General features: G+C 38.8%; 1 protein-coding gene across 1 annotated transcript in view; it reads left to right on the top strand.

Annotated features, from left to right (window-relative positions):
* COL19A1 (collagen type XIX alpha 1 chain) overlaps positions 1-27,402 on the top strand; it is a 424,857-nt gene that overhangs the window by 14,499 nt on the left and 382,956 nt on the right. The window contains exons 3-4 of the mRNA XM_070450224.1: positions 13,984-14,058; positions 14,897-14,996. Of these exons, the coding sequence (XP_070306325.1) occupies positions 13,984-14,058; positions 14,897-14,996 (175 nt within the window). The remainder of the gene's footprint in view (positions 1-13,983; positions 14,059-14,896; positions 14,997-27,402) is intronic.

The following is a 27,402-nucleotide window of genomic DNA, read 5'->3' as shown; positions in this document are numbered from 1 at the left end:
TGATATTTACAAATATAAGGGTGCATTGTACATCCGTGTGTCTATTTCTCCCTTTCACCTTTAAATGATGTTATTTAAATTATTCAGCTTTTAATATGGAAACTCATTCCCAGTTAGTATTAAGGGATGTTTCTAATGTTAATTAGGGAAAAGTGAAAACAGACTAAAATAGAAAAAGAAATTTAGCTTAATTGTATGTCAGTTTTGTAGTGTCTGAGATGAAGTGAACAGGAAAATAACAGCCTTGAGAGTACTTTTTGACCTAAATAGATAATTGTTATTTAGTGGCTGCATTGTGTCCGATTCTTTTGCAACCACATGGACTGTAGTCCGCCAGGCTCCACTTCCATGGGATTTTCCAGGCAAGAATACTGGAATGGGTTGCCATATCCTTCTCCAGGGTATCTTCCCAACCGAGGAATTGAACCCATGACTCCTGCATTGACAGGTTAATTTTTTACCACTGAGCCATCAGGGAAGCCCTAATATTTACTTACAGTTGTTAAATTATCAACCTCATAAATATCTCCAAAGGATTTGAAGGCAATTTGAAACATTTATTTCCATCTCTGATTTTTAAAAATGATCAAGTGGCTAATTTGGAAAACTTTTCTTGAACATTGAGTTTGTGTAAGTTACTGAATCAGATGCACTTTATATTATGAAGTTTAACACTCTGAAAAGCCATTTGTTAAACAAAGAGAAGCTCTGATTTGCCTTCTGTGCAAATGACTACACATAATGGATTCTGACAACAGTCACACATGATGCTATGTCCTGAGACTATGAGCTGTCTTGTGCTTATTCTTTCGAATATTTCTTTCAGAATTTTGGCTAACAAGGTATATAGAGGTTTATAATACACCCCAGTAGAGACTTTTGAGACTTTTATAACAATCTCTTATAAAGATATAACACATCTGAGTCTCTTGAATATTTTGTAAGTCTTTATGATTTTTCACTAATTTGGCAGGAGGTACACTTAATAAAATAATGTACATGGGAGTTTGAATATGCTAACACCATACGAAGGACATCCTGTGGCTCTCACAATTTCTTTTATCAGAAAAATCAGAAAGACTCATGGCAAAAAGAAGTACATAGGGCAGGGAGTTTATTCTGATAATGTTTTACTCTCCTGAATTTTTTTAATGTCTCTTCATTTTAAGAGACATAGCAGGTAATGCAAGTAATTACTTAATCAGAGGCAATAGGACTTTTTTGGCTAGAAAGGAGAATGAATCAGTTTCCAGGCACATGCTAGTGTGTAATAAGTATTCCTGATGATGATCTGAAGGATCTACACAAATGGTTTTCCAGTTTTAGTGTGAATAAGGATCATCTTATTCTAGGAGTATTGATTCCCTAGTCCCACTCCAGAGACACCTATGATGCAGGGCAGCCTGGGGCAGAATTCAGTAATTGACATTTTTAACCAGCTTCCCAGGTGAATCTAATGCCATATGTTTTAGGAAAATAAAGAAACACTCACCTCTTTGATAATTGTCTCTTCTTTCCTCAGCTTATGCTGCCAGGTTCCTTTTATTTTTATTTGTTTACTTATTAATTTGCACTTTAATAAGTTTTTGGAGGAGTAAGAATATTTAACATGAGCTCCACTCTGGTAACACATTTCTTTATAGCTGATGTGACCTTCCGTTGATTTATATTTAAAATGTATTATCACTTATTGATTTTTGACTCTGCTGGGCTTTCGTTGCTGCAAAGGGTTTTTCCTAGTCGTGGCTGGGGTGCCCTCCGCAGTTGCGGTGCACGAGCCGCTCGTTGCAGAGGCTTCTCCTGCTGCGGAGCTCAGGCTCCAGGGCACGTGGGCGTCGGTACTTGTGGCGCGTGCGCTCAGTAGCTGCAGCTCATGACCCCAGAGCACAAACTCGGTAGTTGCAGCGCACAGAGCTGTTGCTCCGCGGCGTGCGGGATCTTCCTGGATCAGGGATCGAACCCGTGTCTCCTGCACTGGCAGGCAGATTCTTCCCACTGAACCACCAGGCAGCCCCACACTTGTACGTGAATAGTACAGCGTTGTTGGCTACGGATCTCTAGAATGTAATCATCTTGCAGAACGGAAGCTCCCCCAGCTTGGGATTTGCCTGACTGTGATGCTTTTGTACTTTGCTAGCCCAGTTCTTTAATCAGGGTTACCTTAACAAAGGTCCGTCTGGTCAAGGCTGTGGTTTTTCCAGTGGTCATGTATGGATGTGAGAGTTGGACTGTGAAGAAAGCTGAGCACCGAAGAATTGATGTTTTTGACCTGTGCTGTTGGAGAAGACTCTTGAGAGTCCCTTGGACTGCAAGGAGATCCAACCAGTCCATCCTAAAGGGGATCAGTCCTGGGTGTTCATTGGAAGGACTGATGCTGAGGCTGAAACTCCAGTACTTTGGCCACCTCATGAGAAGTGTTGAATCATTGGAAAAGACCCTGATGCTGAGAGGGACTGGGAGCAGGAGGAGAAGGGGATGACAGAGGATGAGATGGCTGGATGGCATCACCAACTCGATGGGCATGAGTTTGCGTAGACTCCGGGAGTTGGTGGTGGACAGGGAGGCCTGGCGTGCTGCAATTCATGGGATCGCAAAGAGTCGGACATGACTGAGCGACTGAACTGACTGACTGACTGTATATGGGGAAATTGGAATGCATATGTTCTGGCTCAATTTACTCTACCAAATTAATCTTTCTGAAAGATTTTCCTGGGTGTGAATTCCAAGTTGATCGTAAGTCTAGTAAGCTTTATGTAACTCGAAGCATGGAGGGAAATGACTAAAGATGAAGAGTTGATTTTATCAGACTGTCTGGTAGGAGGTTCTCTGAAACAACTCACCCTAAACGTGCCGTGGAAGTTACTTGATTGGAAGTATCATTTGCATTATTTGAAAGCGTCAGCACAGCCTGTGGGGAGGATTGCTGGTGAGGATGGCATCCCGAGCCTGGCCTGCCAGGGGCTCCTCTCCTGCCTTGTGTGTCTGATTCACGCGCAAGCTTCCCTTTTTAGTTTCCTCATGTGCAGACCTGTGCGTGTGGTCACTAGCCATTTACCGGAGGGAAGTGATTACAGCTAAAAATAAAATATAACAAATCTGAGGGAGAGGCTAGGATGTCAGCTCTGGAGCCTGTGAAGTTGTCAACAGTCTGCTGTTAAACTTAAATATACGAAGGATCATTTGAGTCTTTTAATTGCTTTACTGAACTCAATGGAGTACTTCAAGGTGACTTGCAATATTGGCTCAGCTGGGGTGGAATCAAGAATAATACAGAGAGATTCAATAACACCTTGAAAATTAAAATCCTGACACTATTCAGAATTAGTGGTTTCATATTCTTTGGTCAGTATTACCATTATGTTGAGATTATAAGGCATACTTGACTCTTTTCACACAGCAGGTAAACAATTTGAATGTGGCTGTTTCAGCTCAGTTGTCAAAAAAACGGTGGGGAAGAGACTTGGATTAACAAATATATATCGCATGCATTAGCTCCAGACTGGCTTTAATCACTTTCTTAAAACATTCCTCTATGATAGAAGCTTATGTATCATATGTATCCTATGGCTTCTCTTTCTGCCCCACTCTCCTTAATCTAGGAGCTTCCCAGTTGGTTCTGCGATGTGCTGTGCTAAGTGGCTTCAGCCGTGTCCAACTCCTTGCAACCTTATGGACTGTAGCCTGCCAGGTGCCTCTGCGCATGGGATTCTCCAGGCAAGAATACTGGAGTGGGTAGCCTTTCCTTTCTCAGGGGGTCTTCCCAACCCCGGGATCAAAGCCAGGTCTCCCGTATTGCAGGTGGATTCTTTACCATCTGAGCCACCAGGCGCTTGTAATAAAGAACCCACCTGCCAATGCAGGAGAAGTAACAGACGCTGGTTCTGTCCCTGGGTCAGGAAGATCCCCTGCAGGAGGAAATAGCAACCCACTCCAATATTCTTGCCTGGAGAATCCCATGGGCAGAAGAGTTTGGTGGACTACAGTCCACAAAAGAGTCGGACACGACTGAAGGGACTTCACGCACACACGCTCCTTAATCTCAGGGAAGTGTGCTAAATTATCATCAAAAGCAATAAAAACAGAAAACAAGGTGAGGAGGCATGCTATTATATAGAGAATTTTATTCTATGTTTTGAAGAATTTCTCATGTTCAATATGGTACGAGGTTAAGAGTCTTTCCCTGGTGGTTCAGATGGAGTAAAGAATCTGCTTGCAGTGCAGGAGACTTGGGTTCAATCCCTGGGTCAAGAAGATTCCCTGGATCAGGAAGATCCCTTGGAGAAGGGAATGGTTACCCACTCCAGTATTCTTGTCTGGAGAATTCTGTGGACAGAGGATCCTGGCGGGCTACAGTCCGTGGGTTTGCAGAGCCAGACAGAACTGAATGACTTTCACATACACGCACACACACACACAAGTCCTACTGCTGATAAATGTACTTTGTAACTCCTCAATTTTTAAAGTGCTGGAAAGCTTCACAGTTATCAAATAAAGATTATGGCTCCTAACCACAGTTATTAAATAAAGCTTCAGAATTTTTAAATAAAGATTATAGCTTCTAACCAAGTATTCTCCTTTGGAGGAACAGCTCTGGACAAAAAATAAACAGTGAAGGTTCTGTGACCCCTTTGTTACCTCTTTGTTAAAATAGTTGTGTTGCGTTTTTTTCTTGTTTGGTCACTCGTCCATATTTCTTTGGTTATATTCTGGTCTGATGTTCTTTACCTCTTTTTGTTGACCATTGTTTCTCTCCCAGCCTAGGATACTCCATAATCCTTTATCATAGGTATTAGCAAAGTATAGTGTACAGAGGTCCTAAGGACAACTAGTAACAATCAAAGGAAAGGCCTCTGTCAATAGGAAGTCTGTCAGCCTGAAAAAAAGGGGAAACCGCCTGAAAGTTCTTATTTTGATCCATTTATGAAAAAAATACAAGCTCGTTCTACATTTGCAGTAAACTTCTGTTCATCTCCTCAACTGTAATCCTGAGACAAATGTTGCCTCATGAGTTTTGTCAGTAAAGGTAAAGAGAACAACTTTCCTCAATACATGTTAGAAAACAAGAGTGACGCCTGTCGGAATGGCTGCCCCCAAAGAGACCACACGTGGCGAATGTTGGCAAGGGTGTGGGGAAAAGGGGACCTTCGTTCACTGTTGGTGGGAATGTAACTTGTTGCAGTTGTTGTGGAAAACTGTGTGGAGGTTCCTCAAGAAACTAAAAATAGAGCTACCACATGACCCAACAATTCCACACCTGGGTATATATGTGAACAAACCCCACTAATTTGAAAAGATACATGCCCCTCAATATTCATAGCAGCATGGTTTACCGTAGCCAAGATTTGGAAGTAACCTAAGTGTCCATCAGTGGATAAAGAATGAAAGATAAAGCAGGCACACACACACACACACAATGGAACACTCAGCCATAAAAAAGAATGAAATTTTGCCATTAGCAACAATATGCGTGGACTTGGAGGGTATTATGCTAAATGATATGCCCCATGGACTGTAGCCTGCCAGGCTCCTCTGTCTGTGGGATTCTCCAGGCAGTAATACTGGAGCCAGTTTCCATTTCCCGTTCTGGAGAATCTTCCTGACCCAGGGATCAAACTTGCATCTCCTGCATTGGCAGGCAGATTCTTTACCACTGCGCCACCTGGGAAGCCCATAAGTCAGACGGAGAAAGATGGAATCTAAAAAGCAAAATGAACTCCTGAATGTAACAAAAAAGAAACGGACCCACAGATGTAGAGAACAAACTAGCGGTTACCAGCGGGGAGAGGGGGTAACATAGGGGCAGGAGGTTAAAAGGTACAAACTATTATGAATAAAATATGCTACAAGTATAAGCATTGGTGCTTGGAATATAGCCAATATTTTATAATAACTGTAAATGGAGTGTAAGCTTTAAAAATTATACAACTATGTTGCACACTTGAAACATATAACATTATACATCAACTATACCTCAATTAAAAAAGAAGAGTGATAAACAAAACGCCTGTGAAACTGGACAGACTTAACTGTGATTATAAAGGTAATAATTGCATAATACTGGAGAAGGAAATGGCAACCCACTCCAGTACTCTTGCCTGGAAAATTCCATGGATGGAGGAGCCTGGTAGGCTATAGTCCATGGGGTCACAAAGAGTCGGACACAACTGAGCAACTTCACTTTCTTTCTTTCTATATAGCTCCCTTTGGAGAAGGAGGTGGCAACCCACTCCAGTGTTCTTGCCTGGAGAATCCCATGGACAGAGGCGCCTGGTGGGCTGCGGTCTCTGGGGTTGCAAAGAGTTGGACACGACTAAGCAACTAACACACACAATTCCATAACACAGTATGTGTACTCCTGAGGATATGAAGAAATAGAAAAAATGAAGCAGTCAAAACAGACAAGAGAGAGACATGTTGCAGTTTGTCAGGAGGCAGCTAATGCCTTCCTTCCCTTCTCTCATCGCACGCATTGCTCCCATGTAATCCCTTCCATCCCTGTGCTATTTGAGAGGAGAAAGAAGGAATACAAACTGCCTTTCGGGAATACCAAACTGACAACTTTTACATATAAGTGGGCGTGGAAAGACCAGAGCAATGATAGGCAAAATATGTTTCGAAAGGCATGTGATCTAGTTTCTGGATTAGAACGCTTACCAGTTGAATAGGAGGCCAAGTCAGCAGGTGAGAACAAGGAGAAGGATTTAGAGATTAAGGGAACAAGTGATATTTTTCAAGCACATGTTTCAAACTGAGAGCAAGGACAAAATACATTTCTACTAAATAATGAGAACAGTATCATAGGTACTTTGTTAGTTTGTTTGGAATGTGATTTTGAGAAGCATGTACAGCACAGAGGAAAAAACAAGGATATGGGATATGAGTTTTGTTTCATCACTGCCATCAAGTCACTCTGTGATCTGGGGGGAAGTCACATAACTTCTCTTAAACGACTTGCTTTCGGGCCCTCAGGTTTCTAATTTTTAGAGGAAGAAAAGGATAAAAATATTTTTAAAATATATGTAATTTTTGTAGGTAATCTCGATGAAATCAGATAATCTTTCCTAAATCTGACCTAGCCTTCCTGTCTGGTGCTTTACCCCCTTGCAGTATGCTTACAACCCTATGAACTGCCCGGGTCCTGCAAGCTAAGTCAGGCAGAAACGAGGTCTGACAACCACTGACCGCGTCTTAAGATAAATCTGTCAAAGACTTCTGCACTAAAATTTGAAAAGGTCTGTTGATTAAGGACCTCTAAGTAGTGCATCTTTTGTGGTGAATTTTTAGTAATCACTTTTGCAAGGTTACCACGAGCCTTTAGAATGCTGCTGCTGCTGCTGCTAAGTCACTTCGGTCGTGTCAGACTCTGTGCGAACCCGTAGACAGCAGCCCACCAGGCTCCGCTGTCCCTAGGATTCTCCAGGCAGGAACACTGGAGTGGGTTGCCATTTCCTTCTCCAATGCATGAAAGTGAAAAGTGAAAGTGAAGTCGCTCAGTCGTGTCCGACTCTTCGCGACCCCATGGACTGCAGCCTACCAGGCTCCTCCGTCCATGGGATTTTCCAGGCAAGAGTACTGGAGTGGGGTGCTATTGCCTTCTCCTTTGAAACATTACCCCTGCCTAAATTCTCCTGTCTACCTGATAAGATGCTGAGATATTTGGGTCTTATCAATAGTTCTTCAAGATACATGCACATTTACCCCAAAAGTATGATTTACTTTATATTAAAATGTGCCATTGCTTAAAGAAATTAACATATCCAACTTTTTGTATCCATTTCTATTGTATTGCCATTATATGCAATGAACCACGAGACCCATGCATTCAGCTTATTGTACCATGAGTCTCATACCCAAGGAATTAGCATTTAGTTGTTTTATTTTCAACAGAAATATAGTTGACTTACAACATTGTGTTAGTTTCAGGTGTACAGAAGAGTCATATTTCTTTTTCAGATTATTTTCCGTCATAGGTTATTATAAGATACTGAGTATAGTTCCCTGTGCTATATAGTAGGTCCTTGGTGTTTATCCATTTTATATATAGTAGTGTGTATATATTAATCCCAAACTTCTAATTTATCTCTCCCCAACTTTCCCTGTTGCTAACTGTAGAAGTTTGCTTTCTATGTTTGTGGGTCAATTCTGTTTTGTAAATATGCTCGTTTGTATCATATTTTTAAATTCTACACATAAAATGATATCATGATATTTGTCTTTGTCTGACTGAAAGTGAAGAGGAACTAAAAAGCCTCTTGGTGAAAGTGAAAGATGAGAGTGAAAAAGTTGGCTTAAAACTTAACATTCAGAAAACTAAGATCATGGCATCTGGTCCCATCACCTCATGGGAAATAGATGGGGAGACAGTGGAAACAGTGTCAGACTTTATTTTTTGGGGCTCCAAAATCACTGCAGATGGCGACTGCAGCCATGAAATTAAAAGATGCTTACTCCTTGGAAGGAAAGTTATGACCAACCTAGATAGCATATTAAAAAGCAGAGACATTACTTTGCCAACAAAGGTCCATCTGGTCAAGGCTATGGTTTTTCTAGTGGTCATGTATGGATGTGAGAGTTGGACTGTGAAGAAAGCTGAGTACCGAAGAATTGATGCTTTTGAACTGTGGTGTTGGAGAAGACTCTTGAGAGTCCCTTGGACTGCAAGGAGATCCAACCAGTCCATCCTAATGGAGATCAGTCCTGGGTATTCATTGGAAGGACTGATGCTGAAGCTGAAATCCCAGTACTTTGGCCACTTCATGCGAAGAGTTGACTCATTGGAAAAGACCCTGATGCTGGGAGGGATTGGGGGCAGGAGGAGAAGGGGACAACAGAGGATGAGATGGCTGGATGGCATCACCGACTCAATGGGCATGGGGTTGGGTGGACTCCGGGAGTTTGTGATGGACAGGGAGGCCTGGCATGCTGCGATTCATGGGGTCACAAAGAGTCGGACATGACTGAGCGACTGAACTGAACTGACCTGACTTACTTCATTTAAATTTAACATTTAGTTTTCATTTTTTTTGTTCAGCTTTTCATAACAGAGCACATATACTAGAGATATAAAGCTATATTTGATTTTTATAAACTGAAGACTTTAGTGAAAAGCATTTTCATAAATATTACTGGAAATGTTCAATTTTATTTACTTCAAAGTGACAGGTGTATTATCTTGGCATCATCATATATTCATTAAGTCTGCAGAAGAATTTAAATAAGATATATACTGTTTCCAACTTGGCAATAAGCTAACATACCTTCCAGTCATTACCAATGCATCATAGTAGGAAGTTCCTTCCATAGTCTGGATATGTGCTTGCCAATCATCTGTTGGAGTCTCCCTATATACACTGTGAAGAATTTAAAGTTAACCTCATTTACAACAGTCATATAGTCATTCAAAGTCATTGTAAAAAATTTGATCAGAATTTTGGTGTTTTGTTTTATAAAAATTACTTTTAGCTTACAGTGCTTTCTCAAAGACAAGCTGTTTTCCTCACTCTGTTGAGGTATTACTCACACAAAGGTCCACAAATCTTAGGTTCACAGTGCAGTGAATTTTTGCATAATGTATTTACACATCTGTGAAACTGTCACTTAGATCCAATTATAGAACTTTCCAGAACCCCAGAAGACTTTCCTGGATCCCATCCCAGCTGACACCCTACCAAGGTAACCAGTACTCTGATATAGATAAGTCATGCAATCTCTTGAACTTCCTATAAATGGAATTCTGAAGTTTGTATTGTTTGGAGAATGGTATTTTTTTCCACTTATTATATCTATGAAATTCATCCAGGTCATTGCATATAGCAGTGGTTCATTCTTTTTTATTGCTACACTTTTTCACTGTATATACCACAATTTGTTTATTTATTCTTGTCAATGAATATTTTGTTGTTTCTAGTTTTAGATGCTTATGAGTATTGCTGTGAGGAATATCCCTTCTAAAAGAACCTTTTGCACTATTTCTGTACTCCTTTTTCTTGAGTTATTGATGTTCCAGGTCATAGAGTTCATGACTGTTTAGCTTTAAGAAATGCTACCAGTTTTCTTAAGTGGTTGTACTGGTTTCCACTCCCATGAACAGCAACATAGGGGATCTTTCCTGCTCCACATCCTCGTTAGCACTTGTGCTGTTCTTTACTTTTTAGCCATTTAGTGGTGCCTCACTGTGATTTTGCTTTGCATTTTCCTGATTACTAAAGGCATTGAGCACCTTTTCTTGTGCAGGTTGGCAATACGAATATTCTCTTTTGTGAACTGCTTAGTTTCTTTTTTTCATATTATCATAGGGTTTTCAAACCTTTCCTAATCAAGTTGTGAAAATTCTTTGTATGTTCTGGATATGATCCTTTGTTGGAAATACATATTGTAATAGTCCCTGGATAGCCTTTTCACTCTTTTAACATTGTCTTTTGATTATTAAGGTTTCAATGAAGGCCAATTTATCAACCTTTTGTGCTTTCTGTGTCCCTATCAATGAATATTTTCTACCCTCAGTTCATTAAGATTTTACATATTTCTGTAGTCCTTTATTGTTTTACCTTTCACATTTATGTCTAAGATAATCTCTAGTTAATTTCTGTGCATGGTGTGAGGTAAGGGTTCAGTTTTGTTCTACATTGATGTTCCACTGATCCAGAATCATTGATTGAAAAGACCATCCCTTTCCCATTGGAACTGCACTGGCCCTTTTGTGGTAAATCAGGAGACCATATGTGCACAGGTCTGTGTTTGGACTCTCTATTCTACTGATTTGTTTATATGTGCACCAGCACTACATTATAAAAATCCCTGTTGTACAATATTGTAGAGCCTCTGGCTTATTCTTCTACAGTTTTGTTTTAGCTATTCTAGTTTTTCTGGAGTTCCACTTAAATTTGAGAATCAGCTTGTCAGTTTTCACACACACACTCACATAGGAATACACACACAACCTGCTGGGATTTTAATTGGTGCTGAACTACACCTAGAGATAAAATTGAGAATTGACATCTTAACAATATTGAGTCTTTCAGTCGAAATACTTGGTTAATCCATTAAGTTATTTAGGACTTTAATTTCTCTCGGCAACACCATCTAGTTTTCAGTGCAGAGATCTTGATGGGATATTTGGTTTTTATAAAAATGATGATGAACTCAGATAAAAATGGATATGACTTCAATTTTCTTAAAAAAAAGGGCAGCATTTACAAAATATCCAGTTTTGATATTATGTAGGACTTGATATCATGTTAAGATTTCTGAGACAGGAGTTTCAAAGTAGCTAAATATTCTTTAAAATTATTCAGCACCATATGTTTTAATTGTGTGTGTCACATCTTATACCTCTGATTAAGTGGTAGCACTGTTTATAACTTGATTTATTCTTCTGAGGCCGTGTCACCACCCTTGAAGTCTACGATCCGTTTGTTAAGTGAGGGACTGAGAGGATGAGCAGCTGACCAGGAGAATCAGTAGTTTCCACTTTCCATAGAGCAGGACACAGTTTGATTTTCAGCAGCTCATCTCTGTGTCATAAAAACTTCGAGGTCATTAAACCCAAACATGAATTTCAGAAAACATGAATTTTTGGGAAAATAAGGTTGTGATTGTAAGATGGCGAAATATTTCATCAATTTAGGTTAAGAATTGTCTAGTTGTACAGTTAGCATATTATAAAAATTGGCTGAAATCACACCTGAAATGGCTATTAATTTCCTAGAATCTTCTTGTTCAGTCACTAAGTCATGTCTGATTTGAACTGCAGCACACCAAGCATTCCTGTCCTTCACTATCTCCCAGACTTTGCTCAGACTCATGTTTATTGTGTTGATGCTGCCGTCCAACCGTCTCATCCTCCATCGTCCCCTTCTTCTCCTGCCTTCAATCTCTTCCAGCATCAGTGTCTTTTCCAGTGAGTTTGCTCTTCGCATCATATGATCAAAGTACTGGAGCTTCAGCTTCAGCATCGGTCCTAATGAATATTCAGGGTTGATTTCCTTTAGAACTGACTGATTTGTTCTCCTTGCTGCCCAAGGGACTCTCAAGAGTCTTCTGTAGCACCACAGTTCAAAAGGATCAATTTTCAGTGCTAACCCTTCTTTACAGTCCAACTCTCACATCCATACATGACTACTGGAAAAACCATAGCTTTGACTATATAGACATCTGTCAACAAAGTGATGTCTCTGCTTTTTACTAAACTGTCTAGGTTTCTCATAGCTTTTCTTCCAAGGAGCAAGCATCTTTTAATATTGTGGCTGCAGTCACTGTCAGCTCAGTCACTCAGTTGTGTCCAACCCTTTGTGATCTCATGGACCAAGGACTGCAGCACACCAGGCCTCCCTGTCCATCACCAACTCCCGGAGTTTACTCAAACTCATGTTCATTGAGTCATGATGCCATCCAACCATCTCATCCTCTGTCGTCCCCGTCTCCTCCTGCCCTCAATCTGTCCTAGCATCAGGGTCTTTTTCAATGCATCAGTTCTTCGGATCAGGTGGCCAAAGTATTGGAGTTTCAGCTTCAGCATCAGTCCTTCCAATGAATATTCAGGACTGATCTCCTTTAGGATTGATTAGTTTGATCAACTTGCAGTTCAAGAGTCTTCTCCAACACCACAGTTCAAAAGTATCAATTCTTCGGCAATCAGCTTTCTTTATAGTCACTTTATAGTCACTTTTGCAGTCACCGTAGTCTGAATTAAGTTTAAATATACCCCAGATAATAAGAAATTAGTGTATACATGTGTATTATTGTATTAGTATATCGGGATATGTAAATCCACTGTGAGTGGAAGCAAACTTGATCATTTCTTTGAACATCATTAATTGCCTCAACACATACTTAGTATTTTCTCAGTGATTTTTTGGAGAAAGCAATGGCAACCCACTTCAGTTCTCTTGCCTGGAAAATCCCATGGATGGAGGAGCCCGGTAGGCTGTAGTCCACAGGGTCTCGAAGAGTCTGACACGACTGAGCGACTTCACTTTCACTTTTCACTTTCATGCATTGGAGAAGGAAATGGCAACCCACTCCAGTGCTCTTGCCTGGAGAATCCCAGGGATGGGGGAGCCTGGTGGGCTGCTGTCTATGGGGTCGCACAGAGTCGGACACGACCGAAGTGACTTAGCAGCAGCAGCAGCAATGATTTTTATCGCATTTACTTTTCATTATAGACCACTTTATTATGGCAGAAGTCTGCTTTTGCTTTTTAGTTTTATTTTAATAACTTATTTCAGGCTGCTGTAACAAAAATACCATAGGGTTTGGAGCTTAACCTACAGACATTTATTTAACACAGTTCTGGAGACTAAGGCTGAGATCAGTGTGGCTAAGATCTTGTGAGAGCCCTCTTCCTGATTTCTTCACAAGATGGAGATAAAGAACTCCTATTTCTCCAGTTTTTGTAAAGGATATTAATCCCATCATGAGGGCTGCATCCCTATGACCTCATTAAACTTAATCACGTCCTAAAGGCCCCACCTCCAAATACCATCACACTGGGGATTAAGACCTCTGCGTAGGAATTTGGGGAGGGACGCATTTAGTCCATTGCTGTCTCCTTCTGCTGTAAAGTTTAATATCACTAATGCCAAAACCTGAATAGAAGTTGTGTTAAAATAGTAGTAGTTCACTTGTTCTAATATTAGAATATACTTTGACTATGAAAATTTAACAATATTAAAGCTAGCTAATTTCCTACTGTCAAGTGTATTGTAGCAATTAGAATATTAGAGCAATAAAATTCTAAAAATAGCTAAGACTAACAAGCATTGTCTGTATTCCAGACGCTTCACGTATATAACCACATGTAATTCTCATGAACACACAATGAAATCGGTAATACTCTTATCCTCATTTAAAAAAAATTTAATAGAAGGATTTAATTTCTTTCCATTTTATCTTACATTTCTGATTGTATTAAATGATTCACATTTATTCAAAGAAAAACAATAGACAATGTACTGAGAATTCTCAATATATTTTTTTTAATAGAAAAACAGTGTCCTGTACTGAGAACAGAGGGACACCAGTTTACACAAGACAACAGAGATAAACTTGAAGTTTCAGGTAAGCATGATAATCTTTCACAAGGAAGCATTTTTGTGTAAAATTATAACCAAACATGTTGTGTCTTGTAGATGGCTCCTTGACATTGTAATTTAAGATGATAAGACCAATATCAATAAATTAAAAGGAAAGCAGGCAGATGATATACAAAAATTTCTGAGAGCAGAATTCTACATTGTTTAACCTGATGACGAACAACTCAACCTCTTGGAGAACAAAAGTTATTTGAAATTATAAAAGTTGTATCTACTGTAGAAAATGTGAAATAAAGAAAAGAAAATGTATGAAAAAGAAGATCTCCATACCCCCATATGGCGATGGCACTCATTTTGGCACGTGCCTGCCCGTCTTTCTCTTTCTTTCTTCCCTTTCCTCCTCCATTCTCTCTCTCCACTTTCCTGCACCCTGACTCTTGCTCACGTAGTCATAATCCATAAACTGCATTTGAGATCCATGCATTTCCCCACATGAACACATATTTTTCTAAAGCATGATATTTTTAAAAAGGCTGCTTAGATTTCAACTGGATGGGTATAGTGCTTTTTATTTAACTAGTTTTCTGTCTTTAGCTATCAGAGCTGGTACAATAAGCTACTCTGATTATTTATTTAGAATCATTCCTAGATCAAAGAAAATTAACACTTGAATCTTTTGAAATATATTTTGTCCTCCTATATCCTAAAGAGAGGAAATGGAAATCAAGAAATTTATGATTTAACCTGAAACAATCAATCTGCAGATAATGACTACAAAAGAATCCGATTTAAAAATCAGTATCTCTGTGAGTTTACTATATTTAATAAAACTGCTGGATTAAATCATTTGTCACACTTCACAGGTTTTGACCTAGGAGAGCGCTTTTCTCTGAGACATATGTTTTGTGAAGGTGATAAAACCTGTTTCAAATTGGGAAGTTCACTTCTTATTAGAGACACCATGTAAGTAAAACAATAATTTTTCTTAATGTTTTTTAATATTACATAAACTACTCTCTAAAGAGATTCCAAATAACTTGTTTAAAAATAAAAATTATCTTGACAGTATCACAATCACTTGAATGCTGCAGTAAATGTGATGTTTTTATACTGTGGTTTTCAATAATCTTTGCAAATTGATCTTGTTCTGTGGTGTTAATTTACATGTATAGATAGAGGCATGATTATTATAAAATAGTAATTAAATCTATTTTTGAAGAAGTATTATTTATGTTTAAATAGACTAATCAAAATTAGATTTTAAAATGTGAATTTGGAACATAAGACCAATGTAGACTTAGAGACAAAGACTGATATTTATTACATTTATTTTCACATGCTTCATGCATAGAGATAAGCTTTATGTTAAATTAAAAGAATTTAGCCCTTATTCACTGTATATATTGTATACACAGTAGGATAAAAAAAAACTTTCTTTTTTTTTGATCTTGATACTTATTTCAAAATGGATTTACCTAAGGCTTTTTTTATTGTTAGTTATCTTTATTACAGTTTTTCTTCTGATAAATGAGATTAAAAAAAATCACTTTCCCTTTAAATATTGCCAATTGGTCAGCAATTATACAAGGCAAGAATTCACCATATGGTTGACTATAGGTAACTGGCGGATGGATCCAGAGTAAATCAGAAAGCCTGAGTCATCAAGAAGGCAGACAGAACATACATGGTTCTGATATTCAGCCTTTGAGTCCAGGATGAACATTCCAGTGTATGACTAAACTGCAATGAATAAAGCATAAAATTCTGCTTGGTTTAATATGCAACACAGATGTTTTTGTGTGAAAACACACGTGGATGTTTCCACTTCCTGATGGGTATCTAGTATTTGAGTTACTGGGTAGAGTTGTTGAAAATCTCAGCTTTGAAATTCTCGAAGAGCAATAGCATTAATTATCTTGTTACCCATCCTCAGATGTATCATGTAAAGCAGGTTCCTAATTCCTTGAGAAAATTTTCTTTTAAACTTTCTATTTTGTGATCCTTTAGATACTTTTAGTTTAATGATATGGTTCCTTGAAAGTAAACTGCTCATTAATTGGTAAGAAATCAGAGGGCTAAGAGAGAGGGTAATTTGATATCAGGGGATGTAACGGTGATTGTCTGCTGGAGAAATTCAGCAGATGTCACTCCACAGACCTGTGCTATCGTGGGTGTCTTAAGCCTGAAAGTGCCTTCACACGCACGCATTAAACCTTCAGGGCTTGACAGCTCCCTGTCTGGGTGCTAATATGCAGGAAAGAAGAGTCAGTTTGTGTCTCATATATTTCATATATATTGCTTTAGATGTTTCTTAAACATAAATTTAATTAATGAATTTAAGAAAGGCAGTAAATCCTTTTCCAAAAATTAAAATGTATGTTCTCTCTCACCTTCTGATGATTTAAACCCCTCTAATTCTGGCCAAGTGGCCAAAGTATAGGAGTGACAATTTTAAGCAGCTACATTGGAAAACTTGTTACCACATTTAGACAGTGCCACTCTCTTTTGAATATGTGTGGTAATAAGTACTATGTATGACTTGAAATTTATTTTTTGATTTTGGGCTCTAAATCATTGTGCAACTGCTGGACAATCAATGTAAGTTAATTCTCCAGCTCTGCACAGGAGAACTCTGGTCCCTCCACTGCAGGAAACTGGAGGGGATCTGGTTAAGCTGACAGCAAGTGTCAAGTAGCTTGGCTCATCTCCACTTACATTTTGCTCTGTGAGCCAAAGATGCTGGGATGCTTCTCTCACATGATGCCATCTTGGTTTTTCAATGAGACTGGAGTAAAGTTGCAGCTATTTATATATTTGTAAATGAGCTGCCTTGCAGAATCAGCATGTGAAAAGGCAGATGCTAATTCACATGGAAATTGGGACTTTTTCTATGCCCAAGCTTGTTTTTTTTATTGTTCTGGCGTCTTCCAGGTTTAGGAGGGGAGATATCTTATGAACTGTTGGTCATTACCCAGTGGACACTTAGTGCCTTTAGCCTGGCTTAACCTGGGGACCCAAAGGCAGCTCTTGAAAGGGTCCTTCAAGTAAACATTGCTGTCCCCAAAAAGGTTGGACAGGTTCAGGAACATCTGACCAACTTTCTATATTTGGTTTTCTTTTCAACTCATGTCCATCTTCAGTATTCCTTAGGATAGGAAATGATAAGTACTGGGGGCTTGCTACCTAGTTTTCTAGAAACATCTTTCTGGAGGAAATTCCCTTAGCATTTTTTTATCTACAAGTTACATATCTCTGGTTATGTAGAAGAAATAATGATTTCTATACACATTGAGAGCAATATTCCAGATGATCATGCTCTGATTAAATTGTGTTTCTGTAATTATCAGGGAAAGTGGTGAAGTTTTGAGAGAAAATTACATAAAACATGCATATGGTGTGGAGCACCTTATTTATTTGGTATAATATAATTCTTTCATTCGTTGTTTGTATATAAGCAGGTTTTTAAATAAAAATGTCTTAGTAGTTGAATACATAAATTTAAAATGTAACAGAAAAAGTGAATTTCCTGATTTATTATTGAATTCAAGGATGGTTAAGAGCCTTATCTCTCAGGTTTGGTGTCTGTACAGAATAATGTGTTGAGAAGGATTCTGAGGCCTTATTGAGTTCAGTATGTTGGAGGGTTATGGCCCATTAGCAAAAAGAGGGGGGAAGGGAGGTTCACATATGTCTCAAGTCTGTAGCTTCTCTAATTTTAGGATGATATCTATGAGTTGGTGGCTTTTGCTACTGAAAATAGTTCTCAAGAAAGGGGGAAAATGAGGCTATGTGTGAAAAAATAATCAGTACAGATTTATAAGATTTTATGCACTTGGATGGTGTAGCTAGAAACAGTTGGAATAACTGACAGATATGGGCCCCTTTGCTTTTGTTACAAACAAATACATCTCCAGTGAAGAGGAGTTGTCTCTATCCCTTTCATTAAACTGGTGGTTGCGTTCTGGAAGCAAAGGTCTATTTAATTTCACAGCTTTACATGGAGAAAATGAGCTTGCGGGGGCTCTTTTCACTTGTGTCTCGTAATACATAATACTCCTCAGCAATAGGAAACCCCACACTATATAGAAAATGTATAGAGTTTTTAAGGAGATTTTCAGTTTTTTTCTTTTTAAATTGTTCTGGCATCTTAAGCCTTAACAGTTCCCTTGGAAATATTCCTAAATATGGGAAAACTGTTATGTGTATTGCATAGCATCATCAGTCTTTGCTGCTATTGAATGATTTACGCTATGGGCATATCTTTTCTACACAAGCCTTCACATTACGCTCAGACTTTTATTACTGTATTATATTAAACAACACTACAATGTACCAGAAGGTTGTCTCCCCTGTTTTTCTAACTAAAGAGGCCAGTTAAGACCCACCACTTACTCATCCATCGCCTCCTTGTTTATTCTTCACATGTCCATTCATTCAGTAAATGTTTATTGAGCCAAAACAATCCATAAGATTGATTTTTCAAGTAGAAATCCAAGCTTGTTTTTAGAGATCTTGCTCTATACTTATAATTATGTTCCATTATTTTTTACCCATCTATTTGCATTTGATATGCAGATATCACCCAATTTCTTCAGTGGCATTAGAATTTTTTGTTATGAAGTTCTGTGTTTTAACTCAAAACTTGTAACAATTATAAATACAAGTTGTAGCTTACTGTAAAAGGTATTTTAGGGGTTCCTGAAATTTTCTTTTCTGATAAGGGTTGAATAAGAAGGAGTATTCAATAAGTCAGTGAAATGAATCCAGTCTAGTCCACAGCTCATCCTTTCATTTGACATTTACTAGCTTACTATGGACTGAGCACTTCCTTAAGCTCTGGGATTGCACTGGTGAAGGATGCAGGTGTAATCTTGCCTTCCCAGAGCCTGCTGGAAAGATACACAGTGCAAAGAAAGCTATGCTTTGTTCTTGCCTTGACCTGAGAGGAAACTGGGCCGTGTTCTCTCATCTGAGCAAAGGCTGCCGGACTCAGCTCCTCTCGTAAAAGCTACGCCTCCTTAAGCACCGCACACAGGTTGATTTTCAGTATTTTCATTCCTTCCCTCATAAGAGCCAGTTTTCCCACCATGTTTAATTTTTATTACTCTTTGGGACCTCTCCAAGTTCTCAAAACCAGTTAAATTCTAAATCTCAAGATTACATTCAGAACTCTGATACTAAAGCTTCTCATTGCTGAAAATTTTAGGAGGATTACTTCATCATTTCATTAAACTATAGAAAATGAATATTTATGCATTCCTTGGATTTCATTTGGGGCATTCTATATAGGAAGTTTCCCATGTAATGAAATGTGACTCAGTAAAAAGCTGTCCAGCTGTTTACATGAGATTGACTGACAGCTGCACATAACTCTGCCAACCAGTCCAGGCTCATACTGCTCACTGCACAGCAAGCCAATGAAGTGAGGGAAGATGGTGGACTCGTGTCCCAAAGAACCATCTTACCCGAGGTGGAGTTCAGGCTTCTTTTCTACTGAAAGGGGAGGCAGTGTCTCTGGTCGTTGAAACTTCTTGGTGTTGGAATCCTTTGTTCTCACAGCATCCACAGGTCTGGTTTCATGGTATTCCTATAAATCCTCAACAAGACAAATGTTATTCTCTGTTCTGCAACTTTTTATCTCTGTATGAATGGAAAAGCACTTTACCTTTAAAGGTTAGAGTCATAAAAATGGGCTATCGTGTATATTGTGGGCTATAGGCAACTTTTTTTTTTATAGATTAACTTAGAGCAAAAGCATTAGAACCTTTAACAAAAGTTAAAGAAACAGATCCAATATAAAATCATATTTGTTCTTCTCTGTTATAATTTTTCTGTCACTATATTTCCTTAACTATAGTTTGGCATACCAAAAATGTACAGTGAGTCATTAAATCATTCATTCTTAAGACAAAGGAAAAACCTGATAGGTTCACAATTAAAAACTTTTAAAAACCATACAACTTATCCAAGTTTTATTTTATTTTTTATAATTTCTTTTATTGGAGTATAGTTGATTTACAATATTGAGTTAGTTTCTGCTATAAAACAAAATGATTCAGTAATACATATATATTAATAAATTCTTTTTCATATTGTTTTCTTTTATGAGTTATCACAGGATATTAAATGTAGTTTCCTGTGCTACCTAGCAGGACTTTACTGCTTATCCATTCTATATGTTATAGTTTATATCTGTTAACCCCAAATGCCCAATACATCCCTCCCCTACTTCCTCCCCACCTCTGCAACCACAAGGCTGTTCTGTACGTCTGTGAGCCTATTTTTCTGTTTCATAGATAAGTTCATTTGTGTCATATTTTAGATTCTACATATAAGTGATATTGTATGGTATTTGTCTTTATTTTCTGACTTACTTCGCTTAGTATGATAATTGGTCGGTCCACTTGTGTTACTGTAAATGGTGTTATTTCATTCTTTTTAATGCAATTTAGGAAAATTTTATATATTAGAAAATAATTTTAAGAGTATTATACAGATTTTAAGAATGCATGGAAATATTTACTTCTGTATCATAAGAACCTCTTATCTTTTTCTAGAAAGTTAAGGGGTATTAGTACATTCCATTAACAGTTTATGTTGAGATGGTTACTTACTGGTTCACAACCACAGAAATTCCCCAGATGAAATCTGAAATTGGTCTCTGTACACAGGGGGCAAGGGGAGACTGCAGAAAGGAGCAGAGCAACCCAGATGGGCAGTCGGCAGGTTTCCTGAGCAAGGCAACTTACATGTGAGGCTTTTCTTGCATGCCACAAGAGCAGTAGATCTCAACAGCCACCGGCCAGAATCACAGTTTATATAGAGCCTTCATGGGGCTCAGTCATGTACACTGTCCAGATGGTCTCAGCTACACATTACTGTCTCAAGGCTGCACCCTTGAAAGAACTCCTACCATGGAAACGGCAGGCAGAAAAGTACATTCCAGAGACAGGGGAGAGGGTTGCCTCTGGTGACCCCGCTGGTTGCCCGGGACCAGCTCACAGGTCATCTGGTGGGCAAATCTTGTCAATGACCTCTTCCAGCACTTCTAAAATATACTATGAAATATTATCAGCTTAGTATGTCCATTTAACAGAAACATTTAGTATTATCATCAATTTAAGTAAGGACTTTCCTCCTTCAGATTTTATATAATTATATAATTGAATTTTATTTTATTTTATATAATTAAATAGTTGGGGGTAAAATTAAAAAGTGTCAGTAATTGATCATATGTATATAGATTCTACCTGGGTTGGGAAGGGCAACCTTTCCATGGAGGAGGGCATGACAACCCACTCCAGTATTCTTGCCTGGAGAATCCCAAGGACAGAGGAGTCTGGCAAGCACATAAAGATTCTACAACATTCATATCTAATTTATTTTGTTTTATTTTATTTTGGACACATCATTTACCATATCTACCATCTTGAAAGAAGTGAAAGAAAGTGTTAGTCACTCAGTCATGTCCAACTCTTTGCAACCCCATGGACTGTAGCCCACCAGGCTCCTCTGTGGAATTCTCCAGGCAAGAATGCTGGAGTGGGTTGCCATTCCCTTCTCCAGGGGATCTTCTCCACCCAGGGATTGAACCCAGGTCTCCTGCCTTGCAGGTGGATTCTTTACCATCTGAGCCACCAGGGGCCCATCTACTGTATTAATGAGTGTTTAAGTGAACGATATGCCGTTGCTGACTAGAGGTATAATGTTGTACAGAAACCTCTAGAGTTTATCTTCTTTTCAATTATAGCTAATTACATGTGAATTATCTCAAATATCCTTATGCCACTTATCTTGAGAATAGTGAAGTACCAGTTAAATCTACTACTTAGGAGTCATAGTAATGCAGGTATTATGATACGGTAATAAAATTAAGGTGTCCTATCTTGGTAATTACTTGGGCCACTTTGATAGTCATTAATTAAATGTACTTGTATGGTGGGATTATATATTACATTTTTTACTTCACCTGTCTTTTTATCCTATGAATTAAATCTTATAAGGGACAACAGCAAAGAGGTTGTGGGAAATATATAGGTATCTGTGGAATGTGCACTGCAGGTTTCCAGAATATACAAAGGAAAGAAAGCATGGAGACACATCCTTGAGTCATCTTTAATCTTATTTGCCCCATAAAAATTCTATGAAGATTAATTAGCTATTAATCTTTAGTGGTGGTAAATGTACTGCTTTTACAATGGCTATAAACCCAAATTTAAGCATGACTTTAAATTTATGAGTTAACCAGAGCACTGATTGTAGTAATATATGATGTTTTGTTATACTAGTGCTTGAGAATACCTTTAGATTTTTTTTGATTGACAGAACTTCCTGTTTCATGAAATAGCACTGGATAGTCTAATCCTCATTCTCAGACACAGAATCAGATAGGAAGATGCAATTATGATTTCAGTGATAAACTTTGAAATCTATGTCGATTCAAGAAAAATAATTATGCCAACCAATAAGTCATTAATTTAGTATCACTTCAGTTCTTTCAGCTTAACCATAAAGGCTAATCAAAAATAAGCATGGAAGTCATAAAGCGTCTCATGTTATTTTATGTGACTCACACCAGTATGGTAATACCTTGTCCATGTCTTGGTTTAACTAGCACTTACATTTCCTAAAATGCATTTTCCAGATCAGGTTAAAGTTCTTATCATTTTAAATGAAAAAGCAATATATTCAAATAATTGACTTTAATAATTTCTCTCACACTAGCTCTGTAATTTGGGAGCGATCACAGGTTCAGTGAAACTTTTAACTTATGTGGACATGTGTGATCATGCCATGCAGAATTACCATCTGGTTGGTTAACTGTGAGACTGAATTGACCAGATGTTGTGTCAACAATTATTTCTCTTATTTGAACCTTCGCAATTTGGGCTTTCCACCTTGGAATTTTTCTGCTTCAGCTGTCCTCTTCCAAGGGGAACCTCTGGTTTCCAAAGATTAACCCTTCACTTGGGCTTTTAATCTTCTCCTTGTCAACTTCCTTTTAGACCTTGATCCACACATGATCCCCTTTGCTCATTTTTGATATCCTCTTCACAGGATCCTGTCCCCTTAATCTACAAATACATATTTAATTCTTCCTTGTTCTAGAAACATGTTCCCTTGACAGTCCCTATTCCTCCCAAACTGCTCAAAGGAAGAATGTAACTGACCACTTTCACTTCCTCACACACCCCGTAACCCATTCAGATATGACTAGGACTCCTGAATACTGTGGAAATGTCTCTTTCCAAGTCACTGGTGACCACTGTTCTGCACCAATGCCAGTGACCTAAGTGGGGCTCAGACCTGCCTTTGTGGATTCATTTCTCTCTGTCACAGTTGTCCACCATTTCTGCACATTGGAGTCCTACACATTCTAGAAAGCTGACCTTCTACACTGCCCTCACTGATGTCCTCAAGCAAGTCTCCTTCTTTTTCTGTGATCCAATATACTTCTAAAATACTTTTTATATAATGCTGAGCTCTCACTCTGGCTCAGATAATGTAAATATTCCCAGGACTCATTACTGTGTGGGCTCAAGTCATGTCATAGTAAGATCAGTGCCTACATTGCCATGACTCCTACTTTTTACCTGCACAACTGCAGAACCTCAGCTCCCTCTTAAAGGCTGTGCTTCTTATTTCCTGGAGCCCCATGAGTGTTGCACGTGCACTCATGTACAAAAGGAAGTGTGTCTCTGTTCTTTGTGTGTGTGTGATTTATTGCTTTCTTATAACATCACAGTTACAATTTTGACCATTTGTCAGTGTACAGTTCAATGGCATTAAGTAACTTCACGATGTTGTGCAGTCATCACCGCCGCCACTCCCAGAACTTTTCTGCCTTCCCAAACTGAAACCGTACCCATAAAACAATAACTCCTCATCATTCTCCCCTAGCCCTGGACAACCATCATTCTACTTTCTGTCTCTTGACTCCTCTAGGGGTGTGGAATCCTACAGCACTTGTCCTTCTGGGTCTGGCTTATATCACTTTGTGCTTCGGTTCCTGTATCCTAATCTCCTTCTAAGTGCTTGTCATCTCTGCCTCTGCGCTCGTCTCCTCCATGAAAAGGCTTCTCCCTAGGATCCAGTCAACCTCCACTCATGACTGCTTATTATCAGCCTTCAGAGCCAAAGCTGCTCTGCAGTCTGTGGCTAAATGGGGCTTGTGTGTGCTTTGGAGGACGGTGGCATGGTCTCTGTGACCCTTAGCTGTCCTGTGGATCCCAAGGCGGTGCTGCTTGCACACAGAACCTCACAGTGAAATTTTGTTTGGCTGTGTGGCAAGGCTTGTGGATCTTAGTTCCTGGACCAGGGACTGAACTCAGGCCACTGCAGTGAAAGTGCTGATTTGTAACCACTGGACTCCCTCTCATAGTGTACTTAACAAATATAATTCAACTAACTCTTGGCAACCAACTCTGTGGCGCTCAAAAGCCCGTTGATATGGATACTAGGCAATCCTGTCTAATATTTTCACAGACAATAGCTCTCTTTCCGTTTATCCATAATAAGAATATGAAATTCCCTTTGCTTAAGAGAGCTGTGTAGGAAAAAGTATTTCATGATACTGTCCCCATTATTTCCAAGTTCACCTTTAATGCCAGTGAAATAAGAAATTCTAATGAAGTATTTCACTCAATTCCCAAGTAATATTGAATACTCACTATGTACCAAGCACTGAGAATTTAAAAATAAAGGTCCTAGTTATTTCTGTCTGGGAATTACAGCACTGTAACAGTCTTTAGATATTAGGTATAGTGGATGTTGGAAGAACCAGAGAAGCCTTCGGGGAACCAGGAAAAGCTTCATAGGGGATATGAAAAGTACAAATCTGAGGATAAGCACAGATTTACCTGGTGGTAGTTGGAAGACGTACTGTGGTGGTTTTAAAGGTCAACGTAATTTGCATACTGGTGAGAAATCCCACGTGGTTAGTAAACACAGCCAGGAGACTCTAGGGGTGAAGAAGGCTGAAGGGCGTCTGAGCTGCTGTTTTGAAAGGCCTTCTGGGTCAGGCTAAGGGATTTGAACTTTACTCATATAAAAAAAGGAAAGGAAAGGTGAAAGATGTCTGGACTCTGAAGAGAAATCAATTATACCTCAACAAAGACATTTTTCAAGAGTGAAAGGGAAACAATAGTGTTGTCTTCTAGAAAAACTAAGTATGCACCACTGGGAAAATCAGACCTTCAGTATTGACCTGGGGCTCCCAGGTTGATTCTAAGACAGAACCCAAACCTGCAGACTCAGGACACTTCACAACTGAGAGGATCTTTTGGGGGGTTGTTGGGTTTGACATGGGATTTGTTCTATATTTTAGGGGGTCAGTCAGTCAGTCAGTTCAGTCACTCAGTCATGTCTGACTCTTTGCGACCCCATGAATTGGAGCACGCCAGACCTCCCTGTCCATCACAAACTCCCGGAGTTTACTCAAACTCATGTCTATCGAGTAGGTGATGCCATCCAGCCATCTCACCCTCTGTCGTCCCCTTCTCCTCCTGCCCCCAATCCCTCCCAGCATCAGGGTCTTTTCCAATGAGTCAACTCTTTGCATGAGGTGGCCAAAGTATTGGAGTTTCAGCTTCAGCATCAGTCCTTCCAATGAACACCCAGGACTGATCTCCTTTAGGATGGACTGGTTGGATCTCCTTGCAGTCCAAGGGACTCTCAAGAGTCTTCTCCAATACCATAGTTGAAAAGCATCAATTCTCCTGTGTTCAGTTTTCTGCACAGTCCAACTCTCACATCCATACATGACTACTGGAAAAACCATAGCCATTTTGGGGGGTAGGAAACCCTTAAAAAAAACTTTTTGAAAGGTAGGTTCTCTGGTCCATCCTCAGTTTTTGTTATCTGAATGTCATCTAAAAGGAGGGCTTGTTTTCAAGGGGAAGTCATTTACAATGTCACAATGAACAAGTGCTAACTGTAACAGCCATAAGATTAGAGAGCCATTCAAGCTTTGTTTTCCCATTAACAACCTATCTGCCTGAATCCCCTCGGCAAACACAAAAAGGCTAAGATTTCAGAGTCTCTGTGGCTCTGGAACTCAAGCATCATCCCCCAGCCTGGGGAGAAGGCATTTCAGACAAACCCTCAGCCCCATGAGCCAAATTGCTTGTAACGTGACAGGTGATGGTGGATGTCAGCTGGACAAGAAATGACTTACTATAAACTCCAAGCATCTCTCACTTCACTCTCAGGAAATGTAACTTGTATCAGATTTCTCTTCCTGGAAGATATTCAGCAAGTCAAAGGCTCCATTGATACTTGTAAATACGGAAGTTCTTCATAAACCCTGCCTCACGCCTATTTAGAATGGAAGAATTAATTTGGAAGCCAGTTCTTGATATTTAAAAATAGACTTTTTTCCATTTAGCCATTTCATTTTTAAAGCAAAGAAAAAAAAAATAAAGGTTGGTCTTACTAAATATGATCTGGAAAACTAACTTCAGCTCTACCAAAATAGACTTTTTAAAAAAGGGCTTTGCTTCAAGGCTTGTGCTATGAGCTAGTAGAATTGCCCCTGGAATCATTGTGATGAGTAATTAAACTTTTTAAACATTTTTGTTCTCCAAGTGTATATCACACTTGATTTTTGGAACACCACTTACAAAATGAAATTTCTTGAGAATAGTTATGTCATCTTGTTTTTCAGTCTATGATCACTGTAATTTTAAAAGTTTGTTCATCTTTGTGGGTTTTTTTTTTTTCCTTATTACATTGCACTTCTTGCCTTATACTCCTTGTTATTTAGTTAGATGAAAGAGCAAAAAAGAAACTGGTGGTCATGGGTTTTTCTTTCTCATCTTCTCTCATTCTGTAGTTTGGTTTTGTCCTTTATTTTCTTATACATGAGATAGAGATAGTACTTGCCACATGACAAACTGCGATTCTTTTAGGAATACTGAACTGCTGCATATGTCAAATTGAACTTGTTGTACAATGAAATTGCCAGTTATTTAATATTCTAATACGTAAAGAAATTTGTAACTTTCTTTATGGTCTTATCTTGACACAAACCACCAGGGTATAGTGGGAAAAAATAAGATCTACTCCCTAGTTCCATCTCTCCATAAAGCAACTTTATCAATAAATACTTGCGTGTACTTTGCAAATATTGCAATGGTGCAGTGGTGCATTATTTAGCATTTTTAAAGATTTTTTTTTTAATGTGGACCATTTTTAAAGTCTTTATTGAATTTGTTACAATATCGTTTCTTTTTTTTTTTTTTTTTGGCTTTTTGGCCATGAGGCATGCGGATCTTAGCTCTCCAACTGGGGATCAAACCCACACCCCCTGCATTGGAAGGTGAAGTCTTAGCCTCTGGACCACCAGGGAATTCCCTAGAATGCATTATTT

The sequence above is a fragment of the Odocoileus virginianus genome, chromosome 19 (genome assembly GCF_023699985.2).
Source record: "Odocoileus virginianus isolate 20LAN1187 ecotype Illinois chromosome 19, Ovbor_1.2, whole genome shotgun sequence".
Classification (NCBI taxonomy): Eukaryota; Metazoa; Chordata; class Mammalia; order Artiodactyla; family Cervidae; genus Odocoileus; species Odocoileus virginianus.
This window is presented reverse-complemented; position numbering and strand designations above follow the sequence as displayed.